Genomic DNA, 26,112 nt, shown 5'->3' with positions numbered 1-26,112 from the left:
TTCCACATGTCGGTGGCTAACACTTGGCTGCCACGAACCCGCGACTAGGCAGCTTCGTAACGGATAAGTCGCATTCACCAGTAGGCCATTTACAGTAACACATCATAGTAATTCTTGTAGTAGCAAAAACTACCCAAGACACTACCCGGCTACTCAAAATCTTTCCCCATTTTGGTCGCAGTTACTTAGCAGCTACGAATATACGACGCCGACGTAGCCGTCGATGGTCACCGCCCACTTTGTAGTGGCTTTGATAGTAGCAGTTACGTATCTGCCACTATAAATGCTAGTTGGGGAGTCATACCAGATCATTTTACTTCACGCTACTTATGGACAATGAGGTAGACAGTAGACGAAGGAGGTAAATAAAAAAAATAATTTATTTTATGAAACCAAAATAAATACATTTTACAAAAAAATATCAAAATTATATCTAGAATACAACATCGGTTTTGTATGCTTCTTAAATCACATTGTTTTTAAAACGCTTCCTCCAAATTTCTCACAGTTTCGGGACAGTACTCCCTTGCTAACTTCAAGTATGGCGACTCTTCATAGAGATGAACTCGTTTGTCTTTGCTCAGCTTATTCCAAACATGGACAACGTAGCTGTCTTTGATCTTTTCCATCACGTGATCCATCTTGTCCGGATTGAAGTAGGATTCCCAGTCCTGCCAGGAAATGGGATAGAAGGTGTTCGATGGATAAATCTGGAAATCCTTGCAGGTTTGGCCGGCCATTTTTGATACGTCACCGGTATTGCAGAGTCGTTTGGCTAATCTGAAAAAAAGAATAGAAATAATTATGTAATTTTATTATGTTTAATTATAATTATGTTATTTTTCTCTATTTTTATAAAACATCGAACATATTTTATAGAACGATAATAGAAAGGGCTACGTAACACAATAATCTTTATTAGATCGTTATCAGAACACGAGTCAGGATCATTTATTACAATGCAATAATAAAAGGTACATTATAAAGGGTATTCCAATAAGAGATTTCGGATGTTGATAACGAATAAAATAAAAGTTTCATAACATACCTAAAAGTTATTTAGTGCGTAGAACAGTGTATTATTATACGTGGAACACAATATCTACCAAATGGCCATCACGACTTTTCTGGCAGTACACAATTCTTTTTTTAAAATTTTCCATTACTGCTGAACACAGTCCCGGAGTTACATTGTCACGAATTATTCGCCTAATTTCTTCGTTCAATAATAATTGTTATATTATGATTTGCCACGAAATCCAGACAGATCGTATCACACGATTGTCACACCATGTCACAGTTTGGTGCGGTTTTTGGACTGAGGGTATCATTGGTTCATTCAACAATTGAAATAAGAAATTAGGCAAATAATTTATAACATAACTCTCGAAATTTGTTCAGCAGTAATGGAAAATGTCAACAAAAGAACTGTGTGCTGCCAGAGAAGTCGTTGTGGCCATTTGGCAGATATTGTGTTCCACGTATAATTCTACACTGTCCTGCTATACAGGGTGTCCCACTAAGAATAGCTCTCGGCGGTATCTCGGAAAGTATTAGCCGTAGCGGCTGCGGAAAAAAATATTTATAACTAAAGAAGCTATGGGAAATTGCTGGAAATTATTTTCAAGTTTGTAGAACGACCGCTAGGGGGCGCAACTGCAACAAAAAATAAGAAAATGGAGTTTTTACACAATTTTTCTGAGATAAGGTGTACTATAAGTAATAGCTTCATAATCTTCAGTAAATTTTGAATATCTTTTGTTAGAGCCATTTTCCCCTATCTACCAAAAAAAGTGGTGGGGGAAGGTTAGATCTGTTTTTATTTGAATATCAATAACTCTGGACTGGATGATCAGAATCCAACAAACGAGGGCTCGTTTAAAAGAGCGTTTCTTACTCTATATTGTACCATATAAACAATAATAATAAGCTTTTGAACGTAGACGCTAGGGGGCGTTGTCATACAATTTAACAAACATTGCACGTTTTTTCAAAAAAATTAAATGCAATAATTAATTTTAACTGATAGTAAAGAGTAGTAAAAGCTTAAAAAGTCGAAGATATTAGCAAACCGAAGATATTAGCAAAATTATAATAAATACCAAAAAATAAGCCCTTAATTACCTTACACGGTATCAGTAGCCCTCCTGATTATGCCCATTCTAACCTAAAAATAAGATAGAAACAGTTAGTTTATTTTAAAATCGACGATATACCAGAATATCATAATATCAGATGTATTAATATCTAATAATTAAGATATTAATAATAGTGAACAAGAAACGATGATTCAGTGAAGTCATGGTAGGCTTTGGAAAAAAGTTGCTTTTGACGTAATTAGTATAAACGTCAAATTGTTATTAGATCAACAATTTGATAGTCTTAGCAGCGTTTTTTATCTTTTGATTGCTTTTTCAAAATGCCAACAACTTCAACTACTTCAAATAATAAAGGCACCAAACCAAAACCTTATTATTATTATTATGGTATAATGTTAAGTAAGAAACGCCCTTTTAAACGAGCCCTCGTTTGTTGGATTCTGATCATCCAGTCCGGAGTTATTAACATTTAAATAAAGATAGATCTAACCTTCCCCCACCACTTTATTTTAGCAGATATGGGAAAATGGTTCTAACAAAAAAAAAAAAATTACTGAAGATTATGAAGCTATTATTTATAGTACCCATTATCTAAGCAAAATTCTGTAAAAAATATATTTTCTTATTTTCCATAGCAGTTGCGCCACCTAGCGGCCCTTTTACAAACTTGAAAATAATTTCCAGCAATATTACATAATTTTCATAGCCCCTTTAGTTATTAATATTTTTTTCCGTAAGCCCTACGGCTAATACTTTTCGAGATACAGCCGAGAGCTATTCTTAGTGGGACACCCGGTACACTGCCATAAATAACTTTCAGGTATGTTAAGAAACTTTTATTTTATTTGTTATCAACATCCAAAACCCTCTTATTGGAATACTCTATATAAGCTCAGAATTTGATTAGATTTCCTGATGAGTGATGAGAGCTATTATCTAGTTAGCAAATCTAAATCTAATAACTACGAGACTATTCCACATAGTGCTTTGCAAAAAACTTCATACTTGCCAGGCTATTTCACTGACAAAATTAGTAATGGCTAAATGCAATACCAAAACCAAGACTCCCTTGACTACTTGTAAGTCTTACATTTTTTGAAGGCATTTTTACTAAAGAGTAGTTTCTACATAGGCTATATATTTAAACAAATAGTATTTTTAGTAATTTTATGTAAATAAAACTTTAATATACCGGGTGCGTCTCAAAAATGGCTTACCCCCTATAACTTTTTTATTTTCTCAGATAAAAAAACAAGATTTGGTATGTCAGTATATGACATAAATTAGGACTGGTTGGCGTATTCAATTGGTCTTGGTCACTTCCTGTTTCACCGGAAATGACTACAACTTTTGATTTTTAAATGGCACCACGCCCCGGTATTTTTTTACTTTATTCGATAGAAAATGACAGTCTCAATAGAATGACATGTTATATGTCAACGTTTGACGTTTTCGCATATGGTTTATTTCAAATTGTAACATGCGGATTATAACGATAATTTGGCTCGAAATACCAAGTGTGTGGTACCAAATTATTCGTAAAAATGCTTTGTCCCATTTAAAAAAAATTGAGATATGATTAAAATGACGATTTGGGCATCTTTTAACCACAAGACACGTAAACATTAGATGATCAACATTATTTTCCAAGGCTCCTTGATTAAAAATTAGTATTTTTTAACACAACTGCTCTAGATTGAAATTTAAAATATGATTTTCTTTAAACGAAAATGTGAAAAGTGAACACAAAGGTAAAACATATTTTGGTACCGACTTGCCACTTTTTGTCCCACCTAAATCAAAACCTCATCAGTGTGACAGTCTGACAAATGTGGGGTTCTTTTTGTATTAGCTGATGACATGCTATTGGCAAAGGACTATATGTATTAAATATTCAAGTTCAAAAAATCTCCAAACTATTAGTCTCTGTGAAAAGGATACAACTGCAGATGCAGAATAATTCTAATCTAATGAAACCCTATTTTTTTGTTTGAATAGATACATTTGTTTACAAGTAAAGATCCACTGCGAAGTTAATTTCTACTGGATTCTAATTATTAAATAATTAAAATATTCAAATTATTTTATTTCTTTCTGTTTCAGTGGCGAAATACACAGCTGTTTTCTAGTAATGAGCTCTCTACAAAAGTAAAACTACTTACGTTGTGGTTATATCTGGTCCATTCCCTGTCCAACTGTCCCCTTTGTACTTGTCCGAGAGATCCTCCAGACTTACTTGAACGTGATCGTGGCCTTTTTGCTGAATCCAATAACATCGTTGTTTATTTTTTGAGGCCTAGATTCAGCGGCTGCAGAAGGATGTTGGAGTAAAAGATTCTAAAAGATTTTATTACTATCACGTCCAAGTCCATGTATATGCCTCCATATTATTTCTAATAACAATAACCTAAAAAGAGTAAGATACTAGGAAGATATTTTAATTTAAAATATATTTAGGAAATTCTCACGCAAAAAATTTCGAAACAAATACTAAATAAAAGTTAATTGCGGACGAATGACGTACAAAGTGTTACGTTTTTCTGACCTAACGTGTATTGAATATCGACGATGTTAGAAAACACATCAAATGGCGGCCTTTTCGTGTAATACACATTTCTTCACTAAAGATATCGACGTCTATACATTATTAACTAATAAATTTGTAGCATTTTAGTTGCTTTATAATTATTTTAAAATATGTGGATAAATATTTTTACCCTGAAATTGACAGCTTCTCAACATTTGACATGACAAATTCAGACAAATGCACAGACAAATGTGACACTTAAACAGTCCTACCACTACATTTTTACCAGAAATACCCCAAAAATCCGCCATTTTGGCGCCAATAACATTGAACAAACCAATTGCGGTACTTTATATATCTAGGGACTTTAAGTTCAACAGTTTAACGAAAGTTCCACATGTCGGTGGCTAACACTTGGCTGCCACGAACCCGCGACTAGGCAGCTTCGTAACGGATAAGTCGCATTCACCAGTAGGCCATTTACAGTAACACATCATAGTAACTCTTGTAGTGGCAAAAACTACCCATGACACTACCCGGCTACTCAAAATCTTTCCCCATTTTGGTCGCAGTTACTTAGCAGCTACGAATATACGATGCCGACGTAGCCGCCGATGGTCACCGCCCACTTTGTAGTGGCTTTGATAGTAGCAGTTACGTATCTGCCACTATAAATGCTAGTTGGGGAGTCATACCAGATCATTTTACTTCACGCTACTTATCGACAATGAGGTAGTCAGTAGACGAAGGAAGTAAATAAAAAAATAATTTATTTTATGAAACCAAAATAAATACATTTTACAAAAAATATCAAAATTATATCTAGAATACGACATCGGTTTTGTATGCTTCTCAAATCACATTTTCTTTAAAACGCTTCCTCCAAATTTCTCACAGTTTCGGGACAGTATTCCCTTGCTAACTTCAAGTATGGCGACTCTTCATAGAGATGAACTCGTTTGTCCTTGCTCAGCTTATTCCAAACATGGACGACGTAGCTGTCTTTGATCTTTTCCATCACGTGATCCATCTTGTCCGGATTGAAGTAGGATTCCCAGTCCTGCCAGGAAATGGGATAGAAGGTGTTCGATGGATAAATCTGGAAATCCTTGCAGGTTTGGCCGGCCATTTTTGATACGTCACCGGTATTGCAGAGTCGTTTGGCCAATCTGAAAAAAAGAATAGAAATAATTATGTAATTTTATTATGTTTAATTATAATTATGTTATTTTTTTATTTTTATAAAACATCGATGGGGAAGCGGAAACCGGCCCGGGAAAAAAATTTTCCAATTCACAAAAACAAAATGACCATAACGAAGAAACATATTTTATTTATTAATATATAAGTAAGGGTGTTTTTCGCTCGTGCGATAAAGCTGCTCCCTTGTCCATGGCCTTGGCACAGCCTTGGTCTTGATGCAAGACTCTTGTAAGTCTTACATTTTTTGAAGACATTTTTAATAAAGAGTAGTTATATATATTTAAATAAATAGTAATTTTATGTAAATAAAACTTTAAAGAAATGATAAATTATTTTTTAATATACCGGGTGCGTCTCAAAAATAGCTTACCCCTATAACTTTTTTATTTTCTCAGATAAAAAAAGCAAGATTTGGTATGTCAGTATATGACATAAATTAGGACTGCTTGGCGTATTCAATTGTTCTTGGTCACTTCCTGTTTCACCGGCAATGACTACAACTTTTGATTTTTAAATGGCACCACGCCCCGGTATTTTTTTACTTTATTCGATAGAAAATGACAGTCTCAATAGAATGACATGTCATATGTCAACGTTTGACGTTTTCGCATATGGTTTATTTCAAATTGTAACATGCGGATTATAACGATAATTTGGCTCGAAATACCAAGTGTGTGGTACCAAATTATTCGTAAAAAATGCTTTGTCCCATTTAAAAAAATTGAGATATGATTAAAATGACGATTTGGGCATCTTTTAACCACAAGACACGTAAACATTAGATGATCAACATTATTTTTCCAAGGCTCCTTGATTAAAAATTAGTATTTTTAACACAGCCGCTCTAGATTGAAATTTAAAATATGATTTTTCTTTAAACGAAAATGTGAAAAGTGAACACAAGGTAAAACATATTTTGGTACCGACTTGCCACTTTTTTTGTCCCACCCTAAATCAAAACCTCATCAGTGTGACAGTCTGACAAATGTGGGGTTCTTTTTGTATTAGCTGATGACATGCTATTGGCAAAGGACTATATGTATTAAATATTCAAGTTCAAAATCTCCAAACTATTAGTCTCTGTGAAAAGGATACAACTGCAGATGCAGAATAATTCTAATCTAATGAAACCCTATTTTTTTGTTTGAATAGATAAATTTGTTTACAAGTAAAGATCCACTGCGAAGTTAATTTCTACTGGATTCTAATTATTAAATAATTAAAATATTCAAATTATTTTATTTCTTTCTGTTTCAGTGGCGAAATACACAGCTGTTTTCTAGTAATGAGCTCTCTACAAAAGTAAAACTACTTACGTTGTGGTTATATCTGGTCCATTCCCTGTCCAACTGTCCCCTTTGTACTTGTCCGAGAGATCCTCCAGACTTACTTGAACGTGATCGTGGCCAACACCTTTTTTGCTGAATCCAATAACATCGTTGTTTATTTTTGAGCCTGATTCAGCGGCTGCGAAGTTGTTGGGTAAAGATTCTAAAGATTTTATTACTATCACGTCCAAGTCCATGTATATGCCTCCATATTTCCACAATAACAATAACCTAAAAAGAGTAAGATATTAGAAAGTTCTTTTAATATAAAAAAATATATTTAGAAAATCTTCGCAAAAATTTCGAAACAAATACTAAAATAAAAGTTAATTGCGGACGAATGAGGTACAATGTGTTACGTTTTTCGTCGGTTCCGTGTGGATAGAAAGTTTAATTTATTTAAACACAATTTATTTAACACTAAGTAAAAAAAATAACGATAAAACTACTTAAAGAACTATTTATAACTTATTTACAATTTATCTACATATTTATCTAAAAGGAATTTATTTTGAATTTAGCGCACGGCAACTGTACACGTTGAACGTCTGTTTGTTCTCTGTCCTCTTCAGACTCCAGGCGTCGGCTTATACAGAGAAGACCAGGCTACTAGTAACATAGCAAGTTGCCGGACGAATTTACGTTTACCCGATTTGCCTTCGTACTAGAGATTTACTGCCGGCTAGTCGGCTGGTCATGGGCTGGTCAGGCAGCACGCAGTTGCAGTTGTGCTTGGACGGGTCGGTCGTGACACTAGGGATACGACGCGAGGAGTGCCGAGTATTTATTATTTTCATTTTAAGTGTTGACCTTTACTAGGTAACATTTAAAATAAAAATACTTAAATATTTATTATTTGAGTGTGTTTACAAGCCAAAATTAAAAATAAATAAATTCTCTAAACCCGAAAAAAACTAAAATATTACTCTAAATATAAAAAAGTTATAACAAGTGTTCAAAAAGACCTTGTGCTAAGCAGAAGCCTAGGCGGTCGTAAAATCCCCGGCTGACATTGGCTAACATATTAGGGCTAATAGTTTGAAAAGCCTCTCGTATTTTTACTTGAAGCTCATCCAGATTATTAGCCCTATTATGACCATACACTTTGGATTTTACATAACCCCACAAAAAGAAATCATTGGGAGAAAGCAGGGCCGTATCTGGGGGGGTGTTTTGGGGGTTCAAACCGCCCCCCGAAATTATGGCCGAAAATTTTTAAAAAGTAATGATCATTGAGTAAGTAAGAACGAAACAAAAAAAGAACAAGATGGATGAATATCTATGACTAAAGAATACAAGGACATGTAACGCCCATATACGTGCTGCAGCAGAATTTGTGACCTTAGACGCTAACTTTTTAGACATAACGAATGTTCTAATTTTGTTATGATTTATAACTTATAAAAAGACAAAATATATTATTAAACGGCTCTTTACAATTTGCATTACACAAACTAAAACTTAAGAAATAATATCACTACAAGTTATTTTAGAAAATTTTCAAAAAATCCGCAATTGTTTTGAGTACATAAATGCATCTTTTTAAAACTGAATTTCTAGCTATTCTCACAGAACGACCGGTCGACTTAATTAAGCTTCTCCTGTTTCGCCTCTTCGAGTGCTTCTCTCAATTCATAAGTTCTTTTGTAAACCTTGTTGTTACCCATACCGCATAAAAAAATCTAAAATGGATAGGTTAAGTGACCGAGGAGACCCATGCAATTGGTCCACCTCTTTCTATCCCTGAGTCAACATAATTATGATATAAATAATTTTTAACATTTCTTTCATTGTGGGGGGGGGGGTTTAGTGTGTCATAATGAAAGTCATGTTTGAACCACTCTATTAATGCGCTAGTTACAGTTGAGGGTTGGAACATTTGGTGTTACACAGCAAAATAAAAACACTGAATCACCACAATACACCAAAACACTTTTACTTTTACACTGAAAAGTACAGCATCATACAGTGCCAGTATAAAAGTAAAAGTGTTTTGATGTATTGTGGTGATTTAGTGTTTTTATTTTGCAATGCGCTAGTATCAAAATTTAACTTTTCTAACATGTCTTGAAAACCGTTCTCTAAAAAACGAAGTAACGTTCACCGGTCAACGGCCAACGTACCTTCGAAACTGTATAGCCAAGAAAAGTTGAACCAATAATCCTACACGCTTTTCTTCATTTGAAAAACTCTTATTTACAATTTTTGTTTATTTTAATCAACGATTGAACTTGTTTCCATGGCTAACTAAGTGAAATTAGTCAAGAAAGATAAGAATTGGCTATAACTCAGTAATTTTGCGAAAGAAACATATTATAGCTTATATCGCTGAAAAGCGTAAAAAATGGCGCTTTTTATGAAGTCATGGCCAACTATGGTTTCCATTTAATAAAACATATGTTTGTGTCATATGTCAAAAATGACAGGCTTTAGAAAAAGTCGGAGAACACAATCTCATTAGGGATGTGATTATCTACAACTTTTATCTGAAAACTTTTTGTCTAAAATAGATTATAATGGAATTAGGGACAATTTTTAAAATAGCCAAAATTTGTTTTTTTCGAAATATCTAGTAAGCCATGAACTTTTGAAGGCGCATATTTATGACCCCACAAAACTGCAATTCTTTCCCCATTTAACCGACTCTCTATCTCAAGTAGTTTCCGAGATACCCATAGAGAACATCGTAGGAAACTCACCCTGTATAGGCCAACTTATTTTTTTTTAATACGGACCTGCATTTTTTAGTTAATTTTTTGAACAAATTCAGTCTCCTGAGTGCAATGATATGCCACGCTTATTTTTTTTTTGTTTCAGGCATTTAAACACAATTTTTTAAACTAATTTCAAGTCCGGCTATGTTTGTTTAAATATTTAATATATTCATCGTTACAATATTGATGAATTTAGAACTTAACAATGACGTGGCGTAAAACATTAAATACGGAAAATCACATACAATAAAACTACTTACAACACAGAGTACAAAATGCATTCGGAAGAAGATCTGTTGAAAGGGCTATACATAAAATTGAACGAAAAATAAATTTGTGCAATATGGAGGGTGGTAACCCATTCAAAACATATAGAGCATTAGAAACTAGTTTGCAGAAATTGATTTATTTATAATAACTACGATTAATATTATGCATATTATTAGATCGTACATTAAGATTTCAAATTCACAATAAAAAAGTCAAAAATAATATTTTTAAATTGCTGACCTGGATATTATTTATCCCATAGACTTAAAATTATTTTATTTTAAGTTTTATTTATTCAAATCTTTCAATTGGTCCGATTTTCCTTATTCAATATTAATTAGCCCTCATCAATATTGTTGCAATGAATACAGGGTGGCGCTTCCGATACGCCGCAGAGGCTCCAAGGAGAACGAAAGTTTGTATTGAAATAAAATTTTGTGAGCATATGTAGGCTAATTCAGAGCACTTTTTAACGATGCGATGTAAGCTCAAACTATGAAACTCAAATTATGTATGAAACAACTTTTTTGAACAGCGGGAAGGTACAGCAATGGGTAATCCATTGTCTCCATTTTTGGCTAATTTATTCATGAGCAGGTTTGAAGTGGAGGCTAAGAATCAGTTTGAGTATTTTCCAAGAGTATGGTTTAGGTATGTGGATGATATTTTTGCTGTTTTTGACACACATTCAGACACCATAGATAATTTTATTTCTAAGCTAAATAATCGTTTTCCTTCCATTAAATTTACGCATGAAATTGCGACACATTGAAATTGCGGAACAACGACAGATTACCATTTCTAGATGTATTAGGAATTTGATATCTATAGGAAAAATACGACCACACGCAGATATATTCCTAATGAATCACATCATAGTGTTGAACATAAAATGGCTAGTTTAAATTTCTTAGTTCATAGATTACTTAGTTTCCCACTTTCCAACGAAAGATATGCAATAGAAAGAGGTTACATTAGGAATGTAGCTGAGTGTAATGGATATTCTCCTTCACTAGTTGATAAATTAATTAGAAAAGGTAGATATAGGTTAATGATTTCTGAAAATTCGACTTTTCAAGTGGAGAAAGATACGTCTAAATATTTTTCGATACCATTTGATAGAGAGTTATCCCGTGGTCTAAAAGGAATTTTTAAGAATGTCAATTATAAATTTGTGTATAGTGCTAATAATAAATTACAACAATTATTAGGTAATCCAAAGGATAAAACACCTCCACTGGAAAGGTCGGGTATTTATGAAATTTCTTGTAAAGATTGTAATCAGAAATATGTTGGGCAAACTAGAAGATCAATATTAACTAGATTTAAAGAACATTTAGCTCAGATAAGATATGGTAGACCGGATAAATCTTGCGTTGCCGAACATATTGTTGATAAAGAACATTGTATAGATCTTAATAATTTAAAATTAATTAAACAAGTCTCAAATTACAGGCAATTAGATGCATATGAAAGCATCAGAATTAATAAATGTAAAGATAGTATGAACAGAGACAACGGTCCAATTCCTTCAAGTTCTTTGTTCCTACTACTCTAGTGGCGGAAATCTAACTGTTACGCTCAGTGGGCTCTGACTCGGTTGGCTAGATTTTGCGACGCCCTATCGGTGCCCACTGAGCGAGTATATAAACGCTGAACTTGTAGATTGTACTTTAGTTTATAATCATCTGCTGATGATGCTAACATGGTTAGCGAAACGCGCGTCCAGTGTAAAAGTAGTGTTTTGGTGTATTGTGGTGATTTAATGTTTTTATTTTGATGTTTCGATTAGTTAAATTAGTAATAGAATACTTATATATAAATGCTTCTGATTTTATCTAGTCTGTTTTTTATAGGGATAATATGTTAAAGACAGTCTTTACAAAACTGGACCAACTATTGTCGACAACATGAGAGCAATTATTGTAGCTGCTTTTCGAGGTAGAACTCCACATAATGCCTTTAAAAATGAGAAGGTCCTTTTGAAAAGACAATCATTTTATGCAGTTAACAGGAAAGGAAGCATTTTAACCATTTGGTTTCATTTAGCTGGTTTTTGTCACATAATTATGGGTTTATATCTAGTTTTAATTCTGTAATAATTAAAATATGTTTTAAACGTGTATCTTTTTACTACCATTGAGTATTTTACTCTACAATCGTTAATTTATGTTAAATTAACAAAAGGTATATCACAGCCACCCTAGATTTATTCAAATAATAAAGATCTACTGACGCAAAATCATAAAAATTAAAATATCTAGGAAAATTTTTGTCTGAAGGGTAGGCAACCTTAATAATATTTTGAAGATATATAAATTCCCCATTGAACACCGGAAAAATATATTGGGTGTTCCATTTAAAATAAAGGAGCAACTTGCTTTTAAAAGTGACTAATGTTCCATATTAATTTTGTCTCACCCTGTATAACTTTCCAGGTCAAATTTCAATTTGATTTAACATACAATGGTTATTATAATTAAATATCAGGCTATACAAGGTCAACTAAAATGTAGTTAACTGTTATCGAAATTTAAAATTTACTCTTCATTTTCACAAAATGTGAAATATGTATGTCAAAATTCTTAGATTTTGGGTATATGCTTCTTTAATAAAACTCACCTTTATGTTTTTCCTAGATTCGGAAAATCAATTAATATATAGGGTGTTCCAGTAGAAAAAAACACAACTTTAATGTGTAACTTTTTTTGGGGACACCCTGTATAATTCTATATATTTTTGTCAAATGCTTTCAGTTAACCTACATATGCCGCCAAAATTTCATTTCGATATAAACTAACGTTCTCCTTGGAGCTTCCGCGGCGTATGAGAGGTGCCACCCTGTTATAATCAGTTTAAATAATATTTAAAAAAACAGAGTTGGACTTGAAATTATTTTTAATATTAATTCAATAGTTTTGTTGTTGTTAAAGTACCCAAAACAAAAAAAACAATATAAAGTGTGTCATATGGTTGTAAAACAATATACATACTATTTATAGAAATATACCTGGTGACGCAAAAAGAAGATATACTATTCTGTTAGGATTCATGACGGCTGCACTTTCTACAGCACAGGCTTGACGTGGTGTGACGACTAACTTTCCATTTGAAAAAGAATTACAAGATGTATCCAGGAAAAATATTGACATGTCATCTAGTACTTCGGTATCTGAAATAAAATTGTATTTTTTTTAATTTAAATTATTTTGTCGAACTTAAGAGTTTTTAATAAAGGCTGTGTTAAAACTACTTGTACTGTGTGGAAACTACGTGCCTAAAAGTAAAAAATTAAACGTTAGAAACAATGAAAATATTTATTTATTATAAATCTTAAAGGTACAATTATTTAAATTATTAAAGTGAATACAAGGAGCATCCAACTTTTCGTCTCTAAGAGAAATGCAAGTTGTAGGAGTCGGAATAAGTAAATTTCTTGTACTGGCAATGCTTGGAAGCTTCTGCTTCTATACACGTGAACTGCTTTTAATTTCTTATTTGGCGTATCTTTCTGTCCCATGATTCTTTTTGCTATTTCGGTTTTCTGTTCAATTGAATTTTCAATGTAACCTTCAGCAACCGAGCTTGATCGCCAACCTCCATATCGCTTTAAAACTGTTATGTCCGCTCTTGAATCTGCCAGCATTGTTGCAGAACTGCGCCGGAACCAATGACCAGTGTATTCAATGGCGTTGGAGAGTCCAAGAAATTCCGCTATCTTTTTTGGCATACCCCCAACTGTATTGATTCCAACTTGCAGGGTACACCATTGATTTTTCCGATACATCAAGAAAAATCGCTGATGCGTCACATTGAGTGGTCGAAGTTTTGCGTACTTACGAAATACATGTAAGAAATTGAGACACCATCTATTGGTCTCTCAGTAATCGTAAACACTCTTGGAAAATGAGTTTTTGTATTCGGAATCTTCACACTAATAAATGACCGACAATCTTTAATGGCATCTACGGTCAAAAACGTAATTTCTTCCCTCCTACATGCTCCAAATACTCCAACGATTAAGGCAACTTTAGCTAACAGGAATTCTTTGTCATCGGCTTCTTTCATAAAGCGTTCTATTTCCAGTTTTGTAAATACCTTTGATTTATTTGCCTGATATCCGGAAGCTTCTCTTTTTAAAAATGCAATAAGGTTTGTGAATTTGCTAATATCTACGTTTCTGTTCAGGTAAATCATGGTGCGGAGCATCGAATATTTACTCCACAGAGTTGGCGGCTTTAAGGTAGTTGATAACTTCAGGAAATAGGCTAGCAATATCTTTTCTGTGAAATTCTCAACATGTTTTTCTTTGACCCAGGTTTCAAAGTTGTTGTAGGTGGTCTCGTATAGGTTTTTCGACTTCTCGGGCACTAACGTGGATAGCGCAGTTTCAGAAGCTTGTTGGATATCGAAAGACTCGTCATTATGACTCATTTTTTCACAAAACTTTGTAGGAAATACGGCGACGTTTGAACCTGACAGAACTTTGTCATTAAACAATGGATAAACAACCGATTACCAGAAACCGATTACCAGAACATTTTAAAAAATGTTTAAAAAAAGTAATAGTAATAGCATGAAAATCTCAAATTATCCGCTTTCACAAAAAATCTTGTATGAAATTCGTTGCGAAAAGAGTGTTTTAAGCACTCGACGCATTGTCCACAATTTTGCGTCCCGTGCTTAAACCACATTCATTTCGCAAGTTGTTACATAAATAGCTATTTCCACTCTGAAACTGATATCGTAGAAACATGGTTTTGAAAATTTTCAACAGCTTCCCCAGGTGATAAAAATCGCTGTCCGCGCATCTTTTGTTTAACGGTAGGAAACAAGAAAAAGTCATTAGGCGATAAATCGGGTTAATACGGGCAATGAGACATTATTTCGATATATTCCTCCTTCAAATATTCAGTTGTTTGACGTGATTTATGGGAGCTGGCATTGTCGTGATGAAGAATGATGCGACGTTTTTTGTTCTATTTCCTTATTTCATCGAAGACCATTGGCAAACAAATTGTTGTACACCATTCGGCATTAACAGTTCTTCGATCATCTAATGGAATGGTTGCGATATATGACCAGTAGGTACAACCGAAGAAACAAGCGATTATACATATACTGCCATTACTCGCTGACGAGTATTTGACACGCATCAGAAGATGGTCACGCAAGGCGTTTTCTTTCATGAGCTTTTCTGTGACTGAATGCCCGATACGTGATGTTATCTGCCTACCGCATTCCGGACATTCAAAAATCATTGCTTTGTTGCCTCTTTACTTTTTGGTTATCGCTGTTAACTGAGTTTACATTTCTTCTCCATTTCTCTTTATTCACTCTTCTCCGAGTTCTATTGTAAGCTGCTTCTTCCCACTCATTCTGCGTGTTAATCCCCTTTAAGTTTTCGTGGAAAATATCCTTATATCTTTTGAGTTGTCCACTCGGCCTCCTCTTACCGTCTACAAGCTCATCGTAAAGCAGAGATTTTGATATGCGGTTTTCTTGCATTCTGCATACGTGACCAGCCCATCTTAAGCGGGATTTTGTAACCATGACTTCAATACTTTCGCAGTTAGCTTTTTCAAGGACCGATATGTTTGAGACATGATGGAACCATCGGATTCTTAAGAGCTGTCTAAGGTTTTTTTTTTGTGAGGGGGTGGTTGAAAAATCTTTTATAGACGAATAGTGATCATTTCCATGACCATCTCGAGAGAGACGGTCATAGAAATAACCCCTAGACAGTGTGGGACTCGGTGTTGATACCCACTAAAAAAAAGTCCACCTCCGAGAAATCAGCCGCCGAAGAATGGTCAGCTATTATTCCTGCTAATATGTGGGGAAGAAAAAAAGGGGGGTGTGTGGGGTAATGGGAGGACTATATTATGAGAAGGGGGGGGGGACAAAGTTAATTGTCTAGAAGAATGGTTTTAAGGTATTTGAAGTTTCTATAGTCCTCGGGATTGTAATCGAAGATTTTTAGGGTACTATTGGGGATAGTACCGATTTTCTCGTACAACTTCAAGGCACGATCTCGAAGGTACTTGGGGATGGGGGCTGTCTAAGGTGTCTCTGTTGCAACTTGTTTAATGCATGCATGTGCCGACGGTACGGCACTCCCATATAACATGGTGGGGATTATAATTGCTCGGTACACTGCAAGTTTCGTTTTTGTACTCAAGTCATGATTGTAGAAAACCATGTCTTTAAATTTCCAGAATGCTCTTGAGGCGCTGCTAATCCTGTGCTCAATTTCAGAGTCGATATGGGCCTTGTCCGAAACCAAACTGCCGAGGTAATTAAATTCCGCTGTTAAATTTATGATCTTCAGGGGGAGTTCACATGATTTTGGTTTGCAAGCGATTGTAAAAACTTAAAAGGCAACCTACATAAAATCAATAACTACGAGCCCTAACAACTATATGTTGGGACAAGGTCTTTTTTTGCAATAAAAATAATAATTTGTTAAAACGACTCAATTTATTTTGTTTATTATTCTAAATTCAAACATTACAATATGATCTAGACAATTTTACTATATTTTTATAACTTTGCAAACAAATCACTTTTGATAATACCTTATTTTGCCAAAATCAAGCCAAATTTGCTGACAACTATATATTGGGACAGCACAACAAGAAATTTGTTTAATACGGAGTTACATCACCTTTCGCCTTAACAACTGCCTGAATTCTTAATGGCATTGTATTTACCAAAGATTGGCACATTTGAGGAGAAAAATTATCCCAAATTTCCTGCAGTTTTGAACGCAAATCAAAAAGTGTTCGTTGAGGGTGGTTTCTTAAATATTGCTTCATTTTATGGCCACACAGTTTCTATAACATTGAGGTCCAGACTACTTGCAGGATGGGATAGAACTTTTATATTATTATTACCGAACCAATTTTTAGTTGATTTTGCTGAATGGCACGATGCTCCATCTTGTTGGAAAATATAGTCTTCGTTTGGAAACAATTCTTGAGCACTAGGCAAAAGTGAGGTCTCAAGTATATGTTGATATTTTTGGGCGTTAACAGTGCCATCTATAAAATTTAATTTGCCCAAACCTCTTGCTGACATGCAACCCCAAACCATAATCCCCTTAGGAAATTTAACAACCCTCTTCAAGCAATCTTTATGAAAGGCTTCTGCTTTATTTCGTATAATTCGTTTTCGATGATCTCTAACGCAAACATCAAATTTAGACTCATCACTAAATATGACGTTATTCCAATCATTTTGTGTCCACGATAATTTAGATTTTGCCCAATTTTAGCGATTTTTCTTTTGAATTTCTGTCAGTAGCGGTTTTTCTTCGGCCTAAATAAGAATTTGTATCAATAATCTTCAGGTAATTGATTATCCACACAAAATAAAGTTTACCTTGTAAAACCCCAGACCGCATTTATGGATATATTTTCGGCAACATTCTCATGATATATTTAAACCAGTTACAGTATTCCATTTAACTGTTACTTCGCGAAGAGTACTTCTTCTCGCAGACTTGCAAAATTTTACTACCTTTTGTCTCTCTGAGATACAACTCTTGGCCTTCCCGAATTTTTACCTCTAACGTCTACATTGGCAAATTCGCCGTATTTTTTTATTATTTTAAAGACCGTGGTTTTTGGAATAATTAAATCATCAGAAATTTTTCGAATTGTTTTTCCCGTACTGTATTGACGAATGATAATTTCGCGTAGTTTTTGATTTGTAGCTTTTCCACGGGCCATTACTTTGAATTAAATTAACAAAATTGAAAATTAAAAAAAATAAATTACTTACAGTAAATCTCACTACTCGAAGTATCGAGTCACTTACAAGCTGTCAATGCTGAAGTAAACAGTTTGCGACATTTGTGACGTTTATAGCAAAGCCGCCTATGATGATATTAATTATTTAAAAATACTTGTCCCAACATTTAGTTGTCAGCAAATTTGTCCTTTTATGAACAAAATCCGCTACTATAAATATGGATTAATTTACAAATTCATAAAAATATTGTCAAGTTGTTTAGGATATATGGCTATGTTTATATTTAAAAAAATAAACATATTTTTTTTTCAGTCATTTTGAAAAACCAGGGCAATAATTCCAAAATATGTCCTTATCTCAACATATAGTTGTTAGGGCTCGTACACTGGATGGTTTTACTCTGAATGATTCATTTTGCATTTACATTAAAAGTGTAAATCCCGCTTAAGGAGCAAAATTATAACACAAGACAACATAATAACACATAAGTATTTTTGGACTCTTACGCAAGCTCTTATTTTATTCTTATAAGTATCTGCTTTATTTCAATAACATTGCTTTTTCGAAAAAAAAAAATTTCGCAATAAAATCATACTCATAATTGTTGTCTAAAAGAACAACGTTGATGTTGAAACATCCTATTTTTTGCATTTTAATTATTGTATTATTGGACTTGACAACATAAATACTTAATGTATTTATAAGTGGATTTTGAAGATACTTATACAGAAATATTGCATTGCATCAAGGTTAATGAAGTTACATTAACACACATATTTTACTTGATTAGATTAGATTAGCAACATTTTTTAATGCCAAAAATATCTAAATACTTAACTATTAATCATGATATAGATGAAAAGACCCCCATAGCATACAGGGCGAGTCTTAAATAAGTGCAAAAATGTTCAGTCCTGGTGGAAAATAAAAAAAGAAGATTTTTCGCTTATATTTTGAGTACCGCTGGACCCTTTCTGAGTTTTCTTTTATAAATTTAATCTACTATCTATGTTGCCATATTATGAAGATACTATGTTATTAACTGTCTATTCTATGTCTGGTCCGTTTTGTTATATGGTGTGGAAGCATGCACACTGAAGGTAGCAACAATAAACCGAATTGAAGCCTTCGAAATGTGGACCTTACGACGAATGCTACACTGATAAAAAAGATAGACTTGAACTAAAGTCGTCATCGTTCTTGAAAAAAAAAATTAGTGGCAAGAGAATTTATTTTAGCGTGAAAGAAAATATTTTGCCTGAAAAAAAACTCTCTTAACTCAAGAAAACTTGTTCTCTTGAAAAATTCGAATATTTCTCTTGAATCTATTTTCATTCAACCAAGTGCAAGTTACTTTGTTTTAAGATAATAACAAAAATACGCTAGGAAGTACTTCATTCAAGAAACATGGTCATTTTTCCAATAGCTAAATACTCTTTTGATGAAAAATAATAACGACACGCAAAGACGATGACGATGGACGGTATATACAATCAGTCGGCAGTCCGATCAGTCTCACGTCGGATTTCATAGGTCGCACATCATAGTACGCACGGGTTTTGTTGCTTGGAATTTTCCACTTGGAATTTTGCATAATTTGCTTTTTAAACGCATATCATATAACAAATTAGTGATCGTTATTAACATGCATTTGTCATTTTTTATGGACAAATTTTAGGATATATGGATTCCTTAAAGGAATTTCTGAAAAAATGGAAATTAGAGCATTCATTGGCTATATCTGAAGGTAAGAGACACTTACCTAATGCATTTGTATAGATAATGCATGCATGACTATAGATAGAATAAGAATATAGGTATCGATTTTTTTATGCAAATAATTACAAAAACTTTAGAATTTCAAGTCGTATCAAAAAAACCAAAATGTGACCAAAGCTTATAATTTTAACAATCTGTTTGCTTTACTTTGATTAATCGTGATGTAACATTTTTTTGTAATTTGTAGAGTGATGAACCACCCCAAAAAATACCAAGGAGTGAAGAAGCAGAAATTACAACCTACTATCGAGGAAAATAATATCACTTTACTTACTACATAATATTATAATTTATTATAGTAAATTTTAGTTGAGTCAATGGTATTCGCTATTGGTTTAAGAAAAGTGCCTCTTTAATCAAAAAATGTCCCTTTTCAATCAAGAATTTTTGCATGAATCAAAGAGACTACTGTTCATGTAGCAAGAACTTCTTTGCATATTAATTTTGGGTCAAGAGTGAAATACTTTGGACAGATAGATTCTTCTATTCTCTAAAGTAATTTTTTAAAGCTTATGAAAAGATAGTTAATGCTTTGGGTAAAGAAATGTCGTTCTTCGCCCTATTGAAAAGCGCCAATCTTTTGGGTCAGAGTCATATTCATTTCGACTGAGAGATCCTTTTTCTCAGTGTAAGAGTGCCCTGGGTCGACCGTGTGAGGAATGAAGACATTCTCAGAAGAGCTGGTCTAGAAAAACGTGAACTCTTCGAAATCACCAAGAAGAGGAAAATAGCCTATTTAGGACACATACTACATGGAGAACGCTATCACTTTCAGCGTCTGATTCTCCAGGGTAAAATAGAGGGGGGCAAAAGGGGAATAAGCCGAAGGAAGCTATCCTGGCTGAGAAATATTCGTTATTGGACAGGTATACAGGACTTCCAAGCACTCCAAGTCGCTGCAGTTAATAGAACCATCTGATGAGGAAGAAAAATATGAACGCCTACGCAGGAATCTGCCCGGTACCTTAAGAAGAGTGTTATTAACTAAAAATTAAAAAAAAATAATTTTCAAAAAAGAATTTGCACTTATTTAAGAGTCATCCTTTATAGTATTGAACAAAATTTACATATTACTAAAATTAATGCATATATCCCCAACATCTAGATATTTCGCCACTAGTAACAAAATATCAACGTCTTCAAGGCTCTAAAATTAACGATATTTTAATATTATAATATAATTAATAATATTTAAACACTATATTTCAATCAAGGAGCCTTAGAAAAATAGATTTGATCGTCTAATGTTTTTAGTGTCTTGTCTTGAAATTTTCTTGGATGAAAATTGATTTTTTGACATGATAAATTTGATTTTGAATCAATATATGACTCCTACTTGTAGATGACGCCACCTACATATGTTTTGACTGGTTTAAAGAGTAATAACTTTTCATCTGTAACTGTTTTTTACGTAAAAATGTCTCTTAGTAAAAATCGGTACAAGTAATGGTTCTTGGGCTATTTGGAATCGAAGTAATCAATACATGTCTTCATTGGTATAAATTAAAAATGTTGATTAAATAGTTATTATTTAACAAAAACTTTTGTTTTATATTCCACAAATCAGGCACTTAATAGGTTCAATGTTCAATGGCACAAAATTCTTGTATTACTTTGACAATACATGCTCACCAAGTCAAAGAACTGTTTTAGATTAGTAACAAGGATACGTAACAAATCATAAAAAATACTAAATAGATGAACATGAAATCTATATTATACAATCGTGTAAATAATAATACAACGGTAAATTTATGTCTATGCTTTTTTCACTCACCTTGTATATCTCTGAGCTTATCGACCACGTTGAGGGAATAACAAAACACCGGATTGGTGGGTTCCACAATTTTGTGATACTGTTTATAGAAGGCTATAGTCCTGATTTTCATTAGGCAATATATAATGATACAAATTAATATCACAATACACGCGTTTTTTGTACAGACTTTTCTAACCATTGCCGAATTTTTTCTACGACAACTTTATAGGCTAGGCGCTACGTAAATGTTATTAAATACATTAAGTAGTATCGCGCGCGCTTGATTCGGGTGATAAGGAGTTCTTATCGCTTTTCCAGCGTTTTAAATTCATATAATACTAATTTATTGATAAAGATTACAGGTGAACTTGTTAATTGATTTTAGTTGTTGTTAAGCATCAGCTAGATTGAAATATAGTTCAAGAAAATAGGCCTTTTGAAAAGACAATCATTATATGCAGTTAACAGGAAAGGGAGCATTTTGAGCATTTGATTTCATCTAGCTAATTTTTGTCACATAATTTTAGGTTTATATCTAGGTTTTAATTCTGTAATAATTAAAATATGTTTTAAACGTATATCTTTTTATTACCGTTGAGTATTTTACCCTACAATCTTTAATTTTTGTTAAATAAACAAAAGGTATATCACACAGCCACCCTAGATTTTTTCAAATAATAAAGATCTACTGACGCAAAATCATAAAAATTAAAATATCTAGGAAAATCTTTGTCTGAGGGGTAGGCAACCTTAATAATATTTTAAAGGTATATAAATTCCGCATTGAACACCGGAAAAATATACTGGGTGTTCCATTTAAAATAAAGGAGTAACTTGCGCTTAAGTGACTAATTTTCCATATTAATTTTGTCTCACCCTGTATAACTTTTCGGGTCAAATTTCAATTTGGTTTAACATACGATAGTTATTGTAATTAAATATCAGGCTACACAAGGTTAACTAAAATTTAGATAGCTGTTATCGAAATTTAAAATTTACTCTTTATTTTCACAAAATGAGAAATATGTCAAAATCCTTAGATTTTAGGTATATGCTTCTTTAATAAAACTCACCTTTATCTTCTTCCTAGAATTCGAAAATCAATTAATATATAGGGTGTTCCATTAGATAAAATATAACTTTGATGTGTAATTTTTCTGGGGGACACCCTGTATAATTCTATATATTTTTATAAAATGCTTTCAGTTAACCTACATATGCTGCCAAAATTTGATTTCAATATAAACTACCGTTCTCCTTGGAGCTTCCGCGGCGTATGAGAGGCGCCACCCTGTATACAGCAATATTGTTATTATTCTTGTTGGCAAATTCCGCAAATCATTCACTTTATATCTACGTTCCATCACACTAAATTTCGATTATACTTTCTTCAGAATATAGTCTCCCAACGTACAACTACAAGCAAAGGATTTTTTACAAGAGCACGTATAGTAGCTAGTAGGGGGATTCCGTATTATTAGTAGTACGGGCTTTCATTAGTATTAGTAGTACGGGCTTTCCAATCTAAACTTGTTTCATTTATCTATGGATCACTATGACAACTGTTTACTTTGTTACTCGACGTAGCCTACTATCTGCTAAGTAGATATTTTAAGAAAAAATTGAAATGTTGAGGCTAATAGTGAAAATAAATATAGAGGGTTATATATTTTCGAGAAGCCCATGCAGGGGGTTCTATTTAAAAAAACATAAGTATAGTTAATATCTCAAAAAATATTTTTTTCGAAAAAAGTCTGACTACGCGACTACTTCGACTTTTCGAAAAAAGTCTGATTACCACAGAAAAGTGCCTTTAGAATGTATAATTCATTTTTCCGTGGTTGCTGAAATAAACAAACTATCGAACATCTTCAAAGAGTACAAAATTCGAGAATCCCTCTGTAGCTTCCCCCGTGTGGATCCCCCTGTAGAATCCCCCTGTAGTAGAAGAACACGTAAAATGAAAATTAAAAATGCAAATAAAGCAAAATCCCCAAAGCCTTAACCCAAATAAACAACTGTGGTTTTGTCAAATGGAATTTTGAAAAAACTGACGTATTATGAATTTTCAAATGTTTCAATTCTAAATTATTACACAGAAAAAAAAACATTTTATTATTACATCAATAGTTAAAAAACTATAAATCTTTAAATAAAAAGTATGGAGAAAAAATCTTTATAATTTAAAGAAATATTATAATTAATATTATCCCATCTAAACTAAACAAAACAAAAATAAGTAATGTATTTCTGTTCAAAAAAGCCAGGTTACTACTCTGAAAACCGATTATTACTGCGAGCGATATGCGATTAAGTGACTAAACGGTTATCCTCTATCTCTATACAGATTGGACTAGACGGTTACTTATTGGGGAACAGAATGGCAACACTACCTACATTCCAAATGAGTACTAAGCCATAGACAAACTAACAAAAGCAAGACATTTCAAAGGATTGAGGAAGTCGAATTATTGTTTTTGCGCTGGCCAGTTGAGTCAGAAATCATCGCGCAGTCGCACTCGTCAAACCTAACCTAAATAAAACGAAAAACGTTTTTGCCTTGAACCATCCTTGAACGAACTGTTGAATTTCGTTTACCATAACTGTTGTTTTTTATCATCTTTTTGTTATTTTAATAAGAGGAATACGTTTTCGTTTATTTAACTTTTGTTTCTATATCTGTTATGTCCAGAAATTATTGTTTATTTTACCGATGGAAATAAATTTATTTGATTTTAATAAACGCTTTTTAATTAAACATCCTTGTCTAAAAGGCTACTACAAAATACACAATCCATAAGTAAACCGTCCTCGTCTAAAAGGCCAGTTGACGCAAGCGCGGTAATAAACTCTTATCAAACTTGTTACCGTTTTGCAGTACAGCGTTGACGCGTCTTGCTTTTGTTAGTTTGTCTATGTCCTAAACCGAAAGTTCAAAATTTCTAATTATATTCTGATTATGATATTGTCGCGCCATCTAGTATTCTATTTGTGCAATTTTAGCTCTTTCATTTCGAGTATTTTTCTGTTGCGTAGCTAGATATTCTGTGCTACCAGCCTTTATGTGAAAAACATATGAAATGGGATACCTTGTACAGATGTGATGCGCAGTAGTGAACCGGCAGCCTGATGGCCCGCACTTTGAGCAGGAGAGCATAGCAAAAGATATATTAAGGAACCAGTTTTCTTAAAATTCTCGTTTTTCCGACGTTGCTAGCTCTTGTACTTTTATATTTATATTAAGGTTAGATTAAATTTGTCAAACAAATGTCAAAATGTCCGATATCGTACGATCTTTCTCCGTTGACCAGCTGGAGTAAAAAAATTACGGATGAAAAGTGGCGCGAAAACGCTATGACCAATCAGAGAGCCATCGGACTATCGTATCAACGAATAACGGACGCCTGAAAATCAAGCTTTAATCCAACGAAGACTAATTGCCAGTAGTGGTTTACTAATAAACAAATATGCCTAACGGACAAAGTTACGTCGTCGGAAGCAAAAAAAAACACAAAGGACAAAGAAAAAAACTATTTAAAATATCTAAATGCAACTATTCGACAACACTTTAGTTTCTTCAAAATAGAAACGTACGAAAAACGTTGACGTTCTGTTAAAATTTTATATTGTAGATTTTCTTTCAGTGGCGAAATACCCATAGGACATTTTTATTTTACTGCTTAAACATGAATATAACATTATTTCAGTTTTGAGTATTTAGATAAACCTTCTGTAGATATATTTTTTGATAAATGCTTTAATTTCACGGATTAACATTTGATGGATGTCAAAATGGGTAATTTTCGATTAAAATATAAAATAATATGACTCAATAAAAACAATTCAAAAATTATAGTTATAAAACTTAAATAATCATTAAATAAACTCTAGTTGTAATCTAAAAAAAAAGAAACTTATCTAATAGTTTATAAAGCTCAAGGACTTTTAATTTTTGCAATTAATTGCAATTATTGAAGTGTATTTTTTCTTTTTCTGTGTCCGGTTCTATCGCCATAGTTTTAAATGATGAGTGTTTTGTATGGCGTACTGCATAATTTTAGATATACATATAAATTGTAAATTAGGATTTTTGTCATTTTTTATTAAAATAGTCAAATACTATTGTATATTTTTCTCAACAAGCAAAATTATTTTGTTTAACATTCCTGAAACTTAAAGAACGCAAAGCAAGGTACAATATTGCTTTTTTAGGATTCATTTCCTTAATATTCCCATCCGTAATATTTCCCCCTATTTCTTAATATTTATTACAAATCTATTGTGTCCTCATTTTTTGAGTTATTATATAATCTCAAGGCTTTGACAAAAGCCAGGATCTCAGACGGCTTCAAAGAAGCTAGTTCTCCATCTTCGATATCAGTCGTACCAAAGTTTATGACACGAAGGGTTGTCGTCTCGGCGCACTCAGTGATCAGGTGTTCTAGTGTTCTCCCATTTTCCCCACAGAATCTGCATTCGCTGTTGTTTCTTAGCTTCAATGAATAAATATTACTTGTGGTTTTATAATTAGATTAGGAATATATACTTTTATCCTGGTTTTATCCACTTGAACTTTTCAATTGTTTAAAATATAACTAGGAAAAGCCCGGATGAAGTACATGTTGAGATGCTCAAATTGATAAATGAAGAAAACATCCCCATGCTAATTAGACTGTTA

The 26,112-nt window shown here is 33.1% G+C and overlaps 1 protein-coding gene across 1 annotated transcript; it reads right to left on the bottom strand.

Annotated features, from left to right (window-relative positions):
* Nucleotides 1-362: 362 nt before the first annotated feature.
* On the bottom strand, nt 363-21,745 carry LOC115879186 (lactosylceramide 4-alpha-galactosyltransferase-like). Its single transcript, XM_030895877.1, has 4 exons — nt 21,453-21,745; nt 13,147-13,313; nt 7,146-7,405; nt 363-780 (listed from the first exon to the last, which is right to left on the bottom strand). Exons 1-4 carry the CDS (start codon nt 21,631-21,633, stop codon nt 480-482), a joined length of 909 nt encoding a protein of 302 aa, XP_030751737.1. The 5' UTR covers nt 21,634-21,745; the 3' UTR covers nt 363-479.
* Nucleotides 21,746-26,112: the final 4,367 nt, after the last annotated feature.

Source organism: Sitophilus oryzae, unplaced genomic scaffold (genome assembly GCF_002938485.1).
Source record: "Sitophilus oryzae breed Bouriz unplaced genomic scaffold, Soryzae_2.0 scaffold_1576_pilon_pilon, whole genome shotgun sequence".
Taxonomy (NCBI): domain Eukaryota; kingdom Metazoa; phylum Arthropoda; class Insecta; order Coleoptera; family Curculionidae; genus Sitophilus; species Sitophilus oryzae.
Note: the sequence above shows the minus strand (reverse complement) of the source record. Positions and strands in the feature narration are given on the sequence as shown.